Source organism: Acanthisitta chloris, unplaced genomic scaffold (genome assembly GCF_000695815.1).
Source record: "Acanthisitta chloris isolate BGI_N310 unplaced genomic scaffold, ASM69581v1 scaffold5475, whole genome shotgun sequence".
Taxonomy (NCBI): domain Eukaryota; kingdom Metazoa; phylum Chordata; class Aves; order Passeriformes; family Acanthisittidae; genus Acanthisitta; species Acanthisitta chloris.
In genome coordinates this window covers 87,755-103,116 of record NW_008674185.1, presented here as the reverse complement: position 1 = coordinate 103,116, position 15,362 = coordinate 87,755, and the positions used below count along the sequence as shown (strand labels likewise).

The following is a 15,362-nucleotide window of genomic DNA, read 5'->3' as shown; positions in this document are numbered from 1 at the left end:
CTGTGAGGCACCAAGTTGGTGCCTCTGGAAGTTCAGGGTTATCCATTGATAAATGATCCTATATGAGTGTGTAATAGCTTCTCTTGAGATTTTGGAAGTCGGGAGTCACAGTGATACTTTTTTCCCCTTTCCTTGTGTGTAGTAAAACCTACAGCTGTTGGTTATGAATGGTGTAAGGGCAAAGAGTTTGCAGAAGTGAGAGCTTCTCAGGTTTTTAGTGTTTTCTTTTGTTTTATGTTTTCCTTTTTAAAATCAGAATTAGATGTCATTGCTGAAGTCTGGTTTAGCTAAGCACATTGTTAGGTGCAAGGCAGGAATAGGCAGACAAAGTTCCTTGATCTGTTCCCATAGAGGAAGTGAGAGTGTATGCTCTACAGTAATAACAACTCTGATGTAAAGGAAGACTAAAAAGGGTTTCTTTGCAATTTTGCAGTTCACACTGGTCTGCAGGGAGTTTGCTAGTTTGATTATGTGAGGATAGCTGTCTCGCATATGCTTACAGTCTCTGTAGGCGTGATCTCTAGTGCTCAGTGTCTGTGAGATGTTCTCAGAACACTTTTATTGAGGAAATGGCAGCCATGTGGGCAATGCATACCAAGAAAATTAATGGAAGAATTCAAGTAAAGGCAGTTCATTTACTAAGATGATTGCTCTCTGCTGTAGGTTACTTAAGCCAGGATTCTACAGTAGCAGAAGGCTGGTTTGCAGGAGCCCTGCTTTGCAGAAGTGTTCTAGTCCTTCAGTAAGGGATAATATCCATAGAGATAGTAGTACTTCTCGTACTGTTGTTTGGTGATGCCCATAGGATTTTTGCATTGGAAAGCTGCAAACCTTAACTTGACAGGTCTTGCTTTTTCTGAAGCTGACACTTGGCATGCTTTACGTATTGGCACATAAAGTACCAATTACCGTATTGAAAGAGTTCATATAATTTGTCTATATGGATTGGAAATAGAAATCGTGCTTATTTTAGATTGCCAGAGAGCCCTCCCCAGAACAAAATGACCCTGGCTGTAGAGTGTCTTCAGTAAAATGTTGATTGCTTTGCTGTCTCTGTACCATGTCCTCTCTCTCTGCTTCCTCAGCAAAGCACACTTCTTGTTTCCCTCTCCCTGAAGGCAGACATCTGTTTGGAAACTTCCAGGAAGAAAATGTGGTGACTAGTTTCAGGTCAGTTGTTTGAAAGCAGAAGCTCAGCTGAAGTAACTTGATAACGAGGAGGAGCCAGATGCCAGCTAGGAATTTGCAGACCTTGTTCTGACCTTCTTCCTCGAGGATTTTATGTGACTGGTCCAGTCAATTAAGACTTAGCTGTAGGGGCAGTTCATTCAGGGAAGCATCCTGTGAGGACAGCTTTTCTGGAAGGCAAGTAGTGTTTCTAGCTTGTCTTACTGCTTGCAAAATAGCCCAGGCTAAAATGGGACAAAGGGCTCCCCTAGCGCTGCAGGATCATACCATGCAGCTGTGCTTCTGGGGACAGTGGTGAGATTTGCTGGCAGGGTTAGTTCTCTTCTTGTCCTTCCCTTATTATTTGCTGATAAAATACTCTGTTTCTTTTGTCCTACAACTTTTCAAATACTTCTGCTCTTAAATTGCTGTAACTGCAGTATATCTCAGTTTTGCCCCTTGCTCGTGGCATATGAACTTGACCTTCTCTATCCTCAGTAGGCTTTTAAGTGCCATTGGTCATGAGCTGTTTGAAGGAATTCTTTGTACATGCCTGTGTTAACTAAAGGGAGGAATCTGCAAAACAATGTAGGTGAGGAGTCCCTTGCTGGTGTGATTGGTAGCATAAGGAAGATGTTTGTGAACTTAGCCGGTGGGAAGGTAACACTGGTGGCAACATGTGCAGTCCAAAATGTGTTTATCTCATCCGTGGCTGTGCATTTTTGCTTGTCTATAACTTAAATGCCTCGAGGCCTATGCCAGGGCTCCACATAGAGCATACCACACACTTTTCAACTCACAGCTTTATCTCAGCTCTATTTTTGGACCATACTTACAAGATGCCTGTTAAGTCACACAGCTGAAAAGACAAGGATGCAAAGTGCTGGATCACAGAGACCTAGCTCTTCTCCCTTTCCCATTTCCCCCTTTTTCTTTCTTCCCAGCACATAATATTTTCGAGATCTTGGTTAGGATTCAGTTGGTACAAGGAATGCTAACTAGACTCTTCTGAGAAGAGACCTGTGGTTGTTTATTTCTTTCCCACTCAGTGTGAAAGAATCGGCATCGCTTCTTTATCATACCCTGCTTTGTTGCCTGTCAGTGTTACATTACTTTTGATAAAACATAGGATTGTCAGGCAGCTCAGAATCCACACTAGGAACTTCTTGAACACATGCTATGGTAAGTAGTAGCTGGGTTGTCCATTTCCTGAGAGCATTATGAATTTGTGATTCAGTTACTTTAGATGTCTGTTAGCCAGTTATCTTCATTCTGTTTGTTTAATGCTAATTGTCTTGACACAACTTTGCAAACAAATAGGAGCTACCTTGCTCTAAAGCGTTGCATGTAAAGCAGATCTCTTGCTCTAAAGTGTTGGCAGAGAGGGCTTAGTACATGTTATTTTTGTATTAACTCTTGCTTGAATGCATCTCAGATTTGCACAGTGGGTGCAATGGCTGAAATAGATCACCTTGTGCCGCCTAATTACTGCTTGAAAAGGATAAAGTTTACTGCCCTTATTAGGAAACTCAGCTGTGATGGTCACTGACTGCTTGTCTTTTGAATGAGTATGGGAACATGCTGGCATTATTTATTTGAATCATGGGCTTCCTGGTCTATTGAAGAGGAAAAGGAATGTATTGGTCTTGTTCAGAGTGTTTCAAACTGCTTTAAACAATGTGGGTGCTGTGATCTTAACCTTGGGGGGTTGTATGAAATAGCATGGGAAGAACATAATTCTTACTGCTTGTTAGTCTTTGGAGTTCTCTGGAGGCAGTACCACTGGAACCTCTTGGCTGAGGGGACATGCACTACTGGTCTCTTAAAACAAGCTGTTGGACCTATCTGGTAAAATGTATCTTAGGATAGTCTTAAGAGGACATAGTGGCTGCGATCCATTCCATTATAAAAATACTGACACTTAGCCAGCCACAGCAGGGTCATATTGTGAGCGTACTGTGGTTGTTACTTCATTTCCACTCCGTTTTCTAGGAATAGAGGTAAGGTTTTGAAGGGGATGAACTGGCTTTTCTTTTAAAGCAGTGTCATAAATGTACCATGTTAAATCTTGGTCCCCTCTATAATGGTGTTCATAAAGACTGTGAAAGATGGTTTTTTGGTGGCGAAGTTTCGCGGCCTTCTTTAATACTCAGATTTCTCAGTTTGACAGAAGTCCAGCGACAGGTACTTCTTGAGGACAGCTTAGGAATGTTGTAACTGACCTGGGTGAAAATAAGATGGTAAATATGTTTTCTGAGAACTTCTCTAGTGCAGTGGATGAAAGAACAAACATTAGTTGACCTCCATTGCTTTTAATAATGAATGAATGCAGAGTTTCAAAGACAAGCTGGAAAGAACAAGTCTGAGGTTCATGAGAGTAGAAAAGGAGTTAACTGGAAGTAAGTGATTTCTCAGGCTGGACTGCCTGAGAAATTTTTTTCTTACAAATTTCAGGTCAGTTTAAAGATTAAGCACAGAGAGAGAGATATTAGGCATGGACCAAGTGAAAGGGCAATGAAGGGAACTTGTTAAGTATTTTGTGGGAGGTGTGAGGTCTGTGTGTGTGTTTAGAGAAAAAAACCACTCATAATGCATAAGTAGATAGTATGTGTGATGTTTAGAGCACAGGAAAGAAAGACATTTCAAGCAGTGGCTGAGAAGTCTTGTCTTGTATATCTTCCTGAATACTTTGTCCATCAGCTTTGCTGTTGTCAGTGTTACCCCTGAAACATGAGTTTCTGCCGGTTTTCACTTTGGTAGAGCTAGCTGATTAAGATTAGGGATTGCAAATTTCTTACCTTAATTGTTTGGTATCTTCTATCATGGTATGATGCAAAACTTGAGTGCTTAGTGAATCAAGTAAAATTCTTGCAGAACACCTTTAAAATAGGAAGTAACTCAGTGGTGCCACAACTTTAATATTAATTGCTTGGTGCGTCCTTTTTTTATGGTGTTAGGTGAGCAAAATGGAGAAAAGCCTTTAAGAAAGTTTGTAGCTGACTACAGAATGTTTACACATGATTTAATTTTGCTTTCTCCTCAATTCTGTTTTTTCTAGAATGCGTATTTTTCTGGAGTTTCTCTTGTAGTTTAACTATCTCAGTAACTTCGTAGCTATTATAGTCACTTGGAAAGAATAGTGGCATCTTTCTTTTGCTGACAACACATGACTTTGGTTAAATATTTATGCAGGCAGCTACCTTGTTGCTAGTGCCCGTTTCATCAGATCCTCTTTTTGCTGTGTCTTGCTGCATAAATAGATGTTTTCCTGTTGTTTAGCACCATTCACATTAGTTTGTCCTATTCTTGAAATTGTAGAATGCTGAAACTAAGCCATACTTGGTTCTTGGTATCTATAATTTTGCTTTCCCAATGAACTGCAATAGTTTGTGCCAGAACTCTGCTGAAAATTCTGAACAAAAAATAATTGTGATTATTTTTTGTTCAGAAGGCTTGAGGGATAAGTGTGTTAGACTTTTTTAAAGTAACTGATGAATCAAATCTGTGCCATAAGAACTCAACCCACTTTGATGAATGAGTATTGTAAGCATTATCTAATAGCCTTAAAAACAGTTTTGTATCCTAATTAAAAAGAATATTTTACATTTCAGACAGGCTCTGCAATATGATTTGGAAAATGTACTTGGTGTGGACAGACAAGGGGGACTTACTGTTGTGATACGTGTGTTAAAAAAACCCAAAACCTTTTTGGCTACCCTTCCTTGAACATCTTCAGACGGGGAATAAAATGCAGAATTAAAGTGTAAACTGAAGTGTAGCTCAAACATTTTAGCAGGCAAATTTAGCTCTGACACTGCAGTAATACTCTAATAAAGTGTGCTTTCTGTTTTTCCTCCATTCACTCAGTACCCAGCCTTTTGTGACAAGTGTGCTTCTCAGTTGCCTGGCAGAAGTCAAAGGTGCTCGCAGCCTGATGCTTCCTGCTCACAGGAGGGTAGAGCTGGCTTTCATGTAAAGGGGCTCGAGACTGGCATAATAGAAAGTTAAGCTGGCTGTTCATGTGTGAATTATTACTTGGTGCAGCCTGAAGAATTGAAAAAATGTTTCAGATCTACATTTTCCTTTAAAAGTGGGGATAAAAACATTTTAGCTTCATCTGTTTCACAAGTGATGTGTTGATGAAGGATTACCTTAAATAAGGCAGGGATACACGTAGTGTTACAAGCACTGGTTGAAGAGCCGTAGTGGTTCTCAAGGCAATTCTTTAGGATTGTTTGCCAAAATTTAATATCCATACTAAGACAGCCTGTGTCTGAACCATGTTGAACCTGATCACTGAAGTCAATCAGCAGTGAGCAGCTCAAGTTCCTGACCTTGATCGTGAGTGCAACATTGGAAATAAACTGTTTTGTATTGTGTAATGGATAATGGAACATTGTCTTCCTCCTTTTTCCCCCAGATAATTTCAGACCTTGAGTCTTGGAATGATGAGCTCTCTCAACAGATGAATGACTTTGACACTGAAGATCTTACAATAGCAGAACAGAGGCTCCAGCATCATGCAGACAAAGCCCTGACCATGAATAACTTGACCTTTGATGTCATCCACCAAGGGCAGGATCTGCTGCAGTATGTCAACGAAGTGCAGGCATCTGGTAAGATGGTTCCTTTGTGCTATTCTGGGCAATGTCTTTATAAGAATTATCCAGTTGTCTGTCCATGGGATCTGGGAAAATATCCGAGATGCTGGTTAACTGTAAGCTGGAGACATGTGAGCTCCTTTATACTCTCATAGTGTTCATGAGAACATGCTGTTATTATGACACATAATTTTCATCAATGAGTTGGCAACACCTGAAGATGTTCAGATTTTAAAGAAAGGGATTTCACTCAGGAAGTTAGTAAAAATAGGGTAAATACGGGGGAGTTAATTTTATAGGTAATCTGATCATTGCAGTCCAGCAAAAATTTTCAGCTCACAAGTTGTGTCTTCTTTTTTTGCTTCTTATGCCTCTTCACTTGGTATTTTTCACTGTATACAGTCACCTAGGGTAAATACCATACTTTTTCTAAAAACAACCCAATATTGTATTTTTAAAGAGTGCCAAAACCTGTGCTCATGTAAGCAAATCCTCCGAGAGTTAAGTGGAACTTGGAGAAGGAACTGGAAAATTAAGTGTAAACCAGTGGAAACGGGCTATTTGTCTTCAGAAACCTTTGCAAGTCGTTCATAAATGACTGGCTGTTTGCAGGTGTTGAGCTGCTTTGCGACAGAGACGTAGACATGGCAACTCGTGTCCAGGACCTGCTGGAGTTCCTGCACGAGAAGCAGCAGGAGCTGGACCTGGCGGCCGAGCAGCATCGCAAGCACCTGGAGCAGTGCGTGCAGCTGCGCCACCTGCAGGCCGAGGTCAAGCAGGTACGGCTCCCCCACCTGTTCACACCTCCTGCACAGCTCCTCCCATAAACAAACTACCTCCTGCTCTAGGAAGTCTTTCAGTGCCAGTGGGGAAGGGCTTTCAGCACCTAGGGAGCTTTAGCCTCTGTTAACGTAAATTGCATCTTTTAATCTGCATCACCAGTCCATGTCGCTGCATGGATCTAGAGCACCAGTCCTATGAGGAGTGGCTGGGGGAGCTGGGGGTGTTTAGCCTGGAGAAAAAGAGGCTCGGGGGGACCTTATCATGCTTGTATCTACTTGATAGGAGTGTGTAGCAAGGTGGGGATTGGTTTCTTTGCCCAGGAAGCAAGTGATAGGACAAGGGGAAAAGTCCTCAAGTTATACCAGGGGAGGTTGAGAAATAATAAATATTAAGGAAAATTTTGTCACTGAAAGGGTTATTAAGCACTGGAACAGGGTTGATGGAGTCACCATCACTAAAGGTATTTAAAAGACGTGAAGGTGTGACACCGAGGCACATGGTTTAGCAGTGCACTTGGCGGTGCGGGGTTAGTGGTTGGGCTAGATCATATTAGAGATCCTTTCTGACCCAAATTATTCTGTGATTCTATAGATACAAGTCAAGTATTTGAAGTGTAGAGTGATTTGAACTAATGCTAAATCTATGCTTTTATCATCTGTATGGTGATGAATAAAAACATGTCGTCCCTGCACACTGGTCTAACACGTTTTAGTATGTTGTTTGCAACATCTACAAGTAGCGATAACATAATATCAACATGGTTTATTTTCTGGGAAAAGAAAAACAAAGTTTTGCTTCTTCTGACAATAAAGTAGCAAGAGTTGAGGTCCTTATCTGATAAACACCTAAACCTTTGGTGAATTTAGGATGCTGTGGGCGAAACCACTGAAGTAGGTGAAAGTTTTAGAAAGAACGAAACATTATAAGAGGTAAGAGTTTTTGATCTTGCTCACACTTGGCAGCATCACAGAAGTCTGCTACAGTTTGCTGTATTACTGTGGCCCCTAATGGCTGCCAGTGCAACTTGTTCTTTTTCGGTTTGTCATGACACCTCCATCATGAGACTGTGAATGGCAACTACCAAAGTGCAAAGTCCTATAAAAGGGGTTCTGTTAGGATTAGGAGAGGTGAATAGAAGGTTTCCAAAGTATTTCCAGGCAGTGGTTGGTCACTCTACAGTAGCAGATGCAAAGTTTCTGTGTGGGCTGGAATTAAAGGAATGCAAAGAACTGGTAGTGTCTGCTGTCAGTGCAATATAGGCATCAGTCAAATACATGATGTTCTATTTCAAGCCTTTGCATACGCTCCTGAGCTATCCTGTATCTGTCTTTGCACTTGTTCATCTTCATAAATGCAAATTACAAATTAGTCCTTTCACGTGAGTAATGGTTGAGGGAAAGTTAATTGTGGATGGGGATCATTTCTGTACTCAATTGCATATTCTCTTGAGGATGAAGGAAAAGAGTGCACATTTGCAAAGGAAAGAAAGTCTGTAAGGAAATAATGCGAATGCCAGCTGAGAGTCTCATCCCTTTATGGTACATCAGTGGGTTAGGATGGGTTGGGTAAGTAAGAAGAAGAAATTGCCATGACACCGAAATAATATTCGGTAACAGAACATAATATGGCACTTTGGTAATATTTAATAACTATTTGAATAGTTATTTCTATTGCCTGCTCCCACAATGAAGGGAGTGCCTTGCTCCACTAGCTTTGTTTGTATGCAAGTTAGTTGTGACAAGACACACGTGTTTGAAGCCTGTGTTTGCAGAACAGATGTTCTGTATTTTGGCAGATACAAGCAGATGATGAACATCGAGGATTTAGAGGAATATCCGTGTTGCATTTAGTATGTGATTTGTAGGTCATTCTGTAAGAATTTTGTAACTTTTTCGAACCACTTGTAGCCCTGACTGAAACTGAAGTGCGAGTTTAGATTTTCAAGAAAGCACTGGGAAAAAAAGTGTTCATTCTGTAATAAAGATATAGGTAGTACGCTCTTCTAGCCAGCTGGTTTGTCTTGGTAGACTGGGATTTGGAAGAAAAAACAAGTATTCTATTTTATATTCCTAGAACACATCTCTATCAAGTGAGTTTTTATGTTGAGTTAAATGCCATCATAGGTGTGGATTTTCAAACAAACCCATATGAGCATATAGCTGGCAGAATGTTCATGTATTACAAACTCCTTTTTCAGATTTTTATTGTACAGATTAACCTGCAACACTTTCCCAGCCTGAGGCCTCAAAATTGAATGGAACTAAAACTGAATGTTAATATCTTGTCTCATAGGGTTTCTTTTGATCCCCTTTGGAATGGTTTGAGGCTAGTAACTCTTAGTTTAGTGATTGCAGTTGTCTTTTCAGAAAACCACATCTGATTTATTTTAGTTTTTATTAAGTATGAGAGAGCATGATCTTCTCCTGTCTCCTTCGCACTGGGGAAACTTCACAGCTCAGCAGGTCACAGCAGGTGCTTTACCTGAGAGTAAAATGACATGGTAAACCTCCTCTTCGGTCTGTTTTGTTTGTATTTTGTTGCCTGAAGCAGTGAACACGTGGTTTTCCAGTTCAATACTGTGATTTATTTTGGTCAGATTTATTGTTGATGAATTGAATGTAAGCGTATTTACTGTGTAGGTGGGATGCAGTCTCCATGGTAGGAATTTTAACGTTTTCATTTGAATTTTTCCTGCCAAACTCACATTACTGCTATTGTATTTTCACAAACACAGACACACGCACACACACATATATATGTAAAATACATAAAAATATATAGCTTGTAGTCACGTGAAGAGGTTAGACTGGAACACTGCCGGAATTTAGACAAATACTTGGCTAAGATTCACTTCAGTGCTAGGTAGTGCAAGTTGGAGCTTAGTGAATTCTTATCAAATAAGCACAGGAAGCAGATAAAAAATTCAGTACTGCCTCTCCCTTAACTACTGTGCCAGTTTTGCTTTGTGGCATTGAAATTCTGTAGATCAAGTCCTAGGACTAAGAGGAAGCAGAAGGGCCAAAAGACAATGAGAAGTTTAAAGAAAACCTGCAAAGAATTTGCTCGTCAACTTGATGTATAATAGGTGCAGAAAGGGCAAAACCAGATAGAAGATTACAGTTGAGAAAAACCTTGTAAGACAGGGAGAATTCTGACTGAAATAAGAAGGGACAGCTGTATGTGGGAAAAACAACATAGAAAGGAAAATGTGACCATTTTTGCAGGGCAGGGACATATGAGTAGGTGGAGGTAGAGAAATATTTAAGAGAGTATCTGTCTCATCCAGAACTCCACTTGCATATTTTCCAGGCAAACTTTTTTTTTAATCACCTAAAATACAGCTGTTGGATTACTTAATGTTGCAATCACTCCCACATACTCCTTTGTAGAATGAAAGCTTTACTCTTAAGGTCAAAATCTCCACCAAGCTCCAAACCCAGTCCAGTTGGTTTTAGTGTGCTCATTAAGCCTTTTCAGTGCAATATTGTCTATTCTGTTCATGGTCTATGTTCTTGGATATATAACTATGTATTCATATCTGTACCACAGTGTACAGATAATTGGACTGCAACAGTACCTTTAGCTGCTTTGTGTTTTCACAAGGAGGTCTTTCAACTTGGTGCTTGAGCTCTGGTTATCCCAAAATACTACTCAGGGAGGGTATCCTGGCACTCTGTATACTGCCATATGGATATGAAAACAGCCAGGACAGCAGACTGAAGCATGTTGTCTCGTGATCATGTTTAGTTACAGTAAAAAATCAGTTCAAGGAACTAATCTTAAATCAAGCATTAGAGACCTACTTATTTGATCCTTGGAAGTGTCCCAAATTCTGTTTTCATTTCCACAGTTTTGCTGATGCTCTACTGATGCTTTTCTAGCCTGCTGAAGGTTGTGAGGGGAAAGATGGGGGGTGTGGTCCACTCAGACAGTGAGGTGATGGGAACATGCCAACAAACCCTGGAAGGCAGTAGCCCTGGAAGAAGAATAAGGTCGCTATTTACTAGTGCTTATGTTTTCCCCTTGAGTCAGCGCAGAGGGAAGGGGAAAGTACTGCTGGCAAATTTCCTCCAGTGAGTTCCATCAGCTTCTGTGCTTGCACCCTGACCTGCACCAGGCAGGAGGGCAAGTCCTTGTGTTTGAAATGGCTTTTTTCTGTGCTAGCTGTCCTCTGCCAAGTCAAGAGAAGCTTTGGATTGGTGATGCTTAAGTGTTTTCCTTCATTATAAATTCTCCGAAGAATGCTCAATGTATTGGAACCCTAAGAAGGTGTGTTTTGTTACACTATACCTGGAAGAATTATTTTATAAGGTAGAGAGGGAGCTTAGAACTACTTTTCTAAGACAAAATATAAATACAGAAGGGATTAAGAAATTCTTCTGCTTCCATGTTCTTGCAGGCAAATTATTTCTCCAAGGCTAATTTCTATCTACAGTCAGTTGGACCCATCTGCTTCCTTCAGAAGTTGTCCTTTTTCTTGCTCCTGTAACTTGCCTGGGCTTGCTCTCTTAAGTATTAACAACCCCTAAGTGCCTTAGCAACTTAGAAACTCCCAGTTTATTTCATGGAACATTTCATGTGACCCCAAGCTGTGATCTGCAGGTTACTCCTTTGCAGCAGAAGAGGTTGTTCCAAAACTGGAACCATCTTCCCCCTGCCGGGAAGGCTACACCTGACCCAGTGCTTTCTCCCCAGAGGAGCACAATGTGCACCTCTAACTTACACATCTGAGAGCTGCTGTTATGCTCTGCATCTATACTGCAGACTCATTCTTTTCTACAAGCTTGCATAATATATGTAGAAGAATTCAAATGCACACTATCAGGGTGGAAGAAAAATTTGTTAGCTTTTCAGTGTATAGACAGAAGTGGGAAAAACTGCATTACTAATACAACAGTATTGCAGTTTGGATAAGTGTAAGACAGCGGGTGAGACTGTGATGCAGATTTGAGGGAATGATGTTGTGTCAGGATGGCTAGACTTCAGGTGCTTCAAGCCTGTTAGACATGTTAGAGTGTACTTTGGATGTAGACCATGTGTGCTTTATTGGTTTTAAGGAATTGTGTTTTAATAGGTCCTTTCGTTGGTTTCCGCCCATATTTTCAGACTGTGACTACAGTCACATCGTCCTGATTACTTAGTAATAACCCAGTGCAGTAGCATTAATGCTAGTGTCACGTGTGGATCACTAGATGGGAATATTTAGTGTTAACTGGGAACTGTGATTTGATAGTTAATATCTTTATTACCAGTGGCAAAGTCAGTTGGTAGGAAAACGTTAGAGAAGGTATGCTAAAACTGGTGATGTCCAAATCAACTAGCCCCAAAGGAATTCACCCTAGAAGACCTAGAATACTGCCTGAAATAATGTTATAGACATTAGTGCGTATTTTCTCCAAACATCTGGAGATTGGATGAGATTCTGGAGGCCTGAAACTCAGCATCTGCTTCTCAAATGTGGGAGAGGACTAACTAAAGGAGGATTATAGGTCAGCTAGTTTAATTCCCAGGCAAAGTATTGAAACAAGTAGATTGTTAAACTTGCACAGTGATGAAGAGAGGAAAAGAGGCTAAGACAGGTTAATTAAACATAGCTTCCCATTGATAAATCCCCTTTTTCTCTGACAATGAAACAGGTCTTCTAGGAGGGGCGGAAAAGCAGTATTAAGGCTTTTAAAATAGTTAGCTCAGTCTATCTGGCTCTAGCTTACTATGAGAATGTTGTATGAGACTGCATTACCATGAATGGTAACTTGCTGAAAAACCATACTCAGTAACAAAAGTTAAGAGACTCAGTGGATTGGAAAACACGTTTAAAATAATAAAAAAAATCTGTAGATGTCTGTGTTTGGATACTACTAGTTTAAGTTTTTCAGTCAGAAAATCTACATGTCAGAGTAGAGATTATGCTTTTAAATTTGAAGTTAAAGGCAAAAGAAACTGGAAAAGGCATTTGAGTTTATCAGATTAGAATTATCTTGATGTATGGGAGAATTGCACTCTAAGAAGTTGTGCTGAGTTTTGATAGTGAAAAATACAGAGCATGATGTACTGGCAAGAATAATCAACTGAACAAATACAGAGGTAATTCCTGGCTGGGCAGCAATTCCATAGAAAAGTTGTACAGATGATAGTGAATAACCTGAATTATGTCCAGTTTTACTCAGTACTTGAAAGATTTTGATGCAGTCTTGGTTATCAACTGGAGGGAGCTCATAAAAGAGCAGAAAATAAGAGAAAAATAAGGCAGCTAACTTCACATGGGAGAGAAGTCTAGAGGGGGGAATTGGGTAACGCTGATGGATAGAGGAGTGGGAAAAACAGAGCTGATGCTAAGAGGGACCCTTCCCTTGTGGGCAGGAGAAATGAAATCAGCCAAAATGAAAGCAAGAGAGATTTAAATGTTGGACATGAGAGACTTAGAGTGATAAAAATGTCTAGTGAAAGTATGAGATTAGGTTCTTGAGTAACAAACACGGTAGTGATCTTTTGGGAGGGGCCTTAAGGTTGCATCTTCTGCTGTTGATCAGGAATGTACATGTGGCCTCCCTTGTGGGCAGGAGAAATGAAATCAGCCAAAATGAAAGCAAGAGAGATTTAAATGTTGGACATGAGAGACTTAGAGTGATAAAAATGTCTAGTGAAAGTATGAGATTAGGTTCTTGAGTAACAAACACGGTAGTGATCTTTTGGGAGGGGCCTTAAGGTTGCATCTTCTGCTGTTGATCAGGAATGTACATGTGGCCTCCTGAGGCTTTTTCTTACCCAGGGATTCTTGGGCATGAAGGCACGTTCTGGAAACTGAAAATCTTTAAGCAGTTAGAAGACACTCAATGGTCACATTTTTCTCCACATTAATATTCAAAGTCATTTGCTTGCTTTTTTATTAAGCTTGTCCTCAATTGACATTATTGAAACTGGTTTTTGGGCAAATACTACTTGTAACTTTTTCCAGCTTTCTAGGTGACAGAAATGATATTCAGAAACAAAACCTTGGTCAGAGTATGAACTGAAACCAAAAGTATGCAGTAGTTGACTGAAAGCTGCAAGTTGTTAGCTGAGTGGAGTTATAGTCAATGTCATTCACTGTCCTTAGTCAACATATAAGTCACTGTAATATATAATAATTCATAAAGGATTTAGTTACTGATTCCACTACTGATGTGACCCTAGATGTTTTTGTCCCTGCATTGATGCTTTTTGGCTCATTGGTAATGGAATTGCATGTTTCATGGTCTTCTCTTTTGTTGCAGGTTTTGGGCTGGATCCGAAATGGAGAGTCCATGTTAAATGCTGGACTTATCACTGCTAGCTCTTTGCAGGAGGCAGAACAGTTGCAGAGGGAGCATGAGCAGTTTCAACATGCGATAGAGGTAAAAGCACCATTTTAGTGACCACAGTCTTGTATTACAGTCAGTTCAGGAGTCTCTTCAAATAGTACTGTTGGGTTCTTGCCATAATGTTTTTAGTTTAGGAATAGCTGTTGAAATCATATTATGGCAAAAAGCTAAAAACACACACTGGGAAGGTGCGGCAGTTTTTTCCTGTTCATTTTGAAGCTGCAATTTCAGGCGAACGTCATCTCAGTGCCTTTTTACATCTTTGTAAAGTGATGGCTGTTCACAGCAAATTTACTGAAAATAGTGTTTCCTTTCTTAGAATATAACATATAATGCTAATTATTAAAGTTAAAAATTGGAAGAGCAAGCATCAGTTTTGTGTACTCTGGTGTGGTCCTTCAGTGTTTTCATTTTCGTTTCAGAGTAGGTTTCACTGTAATTAGTGTGTGGTGATGTGTCAATCTAAAGTAAGCAGATTGGTCATATTGCTGCAGAAAAGTAGGCAGAATTCTTAATATTGACTGAAATGTGGTATCGTTAATTTGTATGCACTATTGAGGGACTTGCAGTGATATTGACTATATATAGCATACATTTTTAAAGAACTTATGTTGAAATATTAACAATGTTATGATTGCTTGGAAAAACTGTTTTCAGAAGTACTCTGTCTTGCAGCAACTCTTTCATGTGCAGTTCATTTTAGTAGAGTCTCATGCTTCTCTCTTTTTCTTTTAAATGTTTTTTTATTTTTACAGTTTGCATACTAAGTGCACCCTCAGTTTGAAAGCTTTGGTAACTCTTAAGTGTAAAAATCACAAGACCTTTAGGTGTTTTTCAGTTTAAGAGAAAATAACTGGGAAGCTTAAATTCTGTGTTTTCTGGGTCATTCTCTACTCAGATATAATAATACTTAGTAGTACTTAACCCGTTAATAGTTAGGGGCTCCAGTTTTTAGGCAAATATATGTTTACAGAGAGAAATACAGTTAAAGTACGTTTCCTTACAATGAATAGAAAGTTGTCTATTTTTATTTGCCTATGTGCCTGCTCCTGTCTTTGCTAACTACTGATGTGCAAAAGACTGCAGTTAAAGCTGTGAGGACAGTAATAGCAATCGAACTGCAATAAGATACATCCTTTCCATCTTTTTTCTCACCACAAAGGGAAAGAATCTTAAAATGCGTAATTATATCAATGTGTGCTGTCACGTGTGGCTTAATGCTAGACAGTGGCTATTTGTTAGAAACTACTGTTTAGTGTTGATTGGATGACAAATCTCTACAGGATTTATTTCCTTTATATTTGCATAGAGAAGTCACGCAGGAACTAATATTAGACGGTTATTTTTAGTTGATGCGTGTTTGTGCATGTGTGTAGAAGTGTCATTGACACAGTGGAAATGTGAGCCTTTGAGGTCTTCAGGAAGATGAACTGAAGTGCTCCACTGAACTCCTGTATTTTCACCTCTTGTC

The 15,362-nt window shown here is 39.8% G+C and overlaps 1 protein-coding gene across 1 annotated transcript in view; it reads left to right on the top strand.

Annotated features, from left to right (window-relative positions):
* TRIO (trio Rho guanine nucleotide exchange factor) overlaps nt 1-15,362 on the top strand; it is a gene marked incomplete at its 3' end in the record, with an annotated part of 158,167 nt that overhangs the window by 55,572 nt on the left and 87,233 nt on the right. Inside the window, exons 13-15 of the mRNA XM_009075227.1 lie at nt 5,588-5,783; nt 6,381-6,547; nt 13,805-13,924. Of these exons, the coding sequence (XP_009073475.1) occupies nt 5,588-5,783; nt 6,381-6,547; nt 13,805-13,924 (483 nt within the window). The remainder of the gene's footprint in view (nt 1-5,587; nt 5,784-6,380; nt 6,548-13,804; nt 13,925-15,362) is intronic.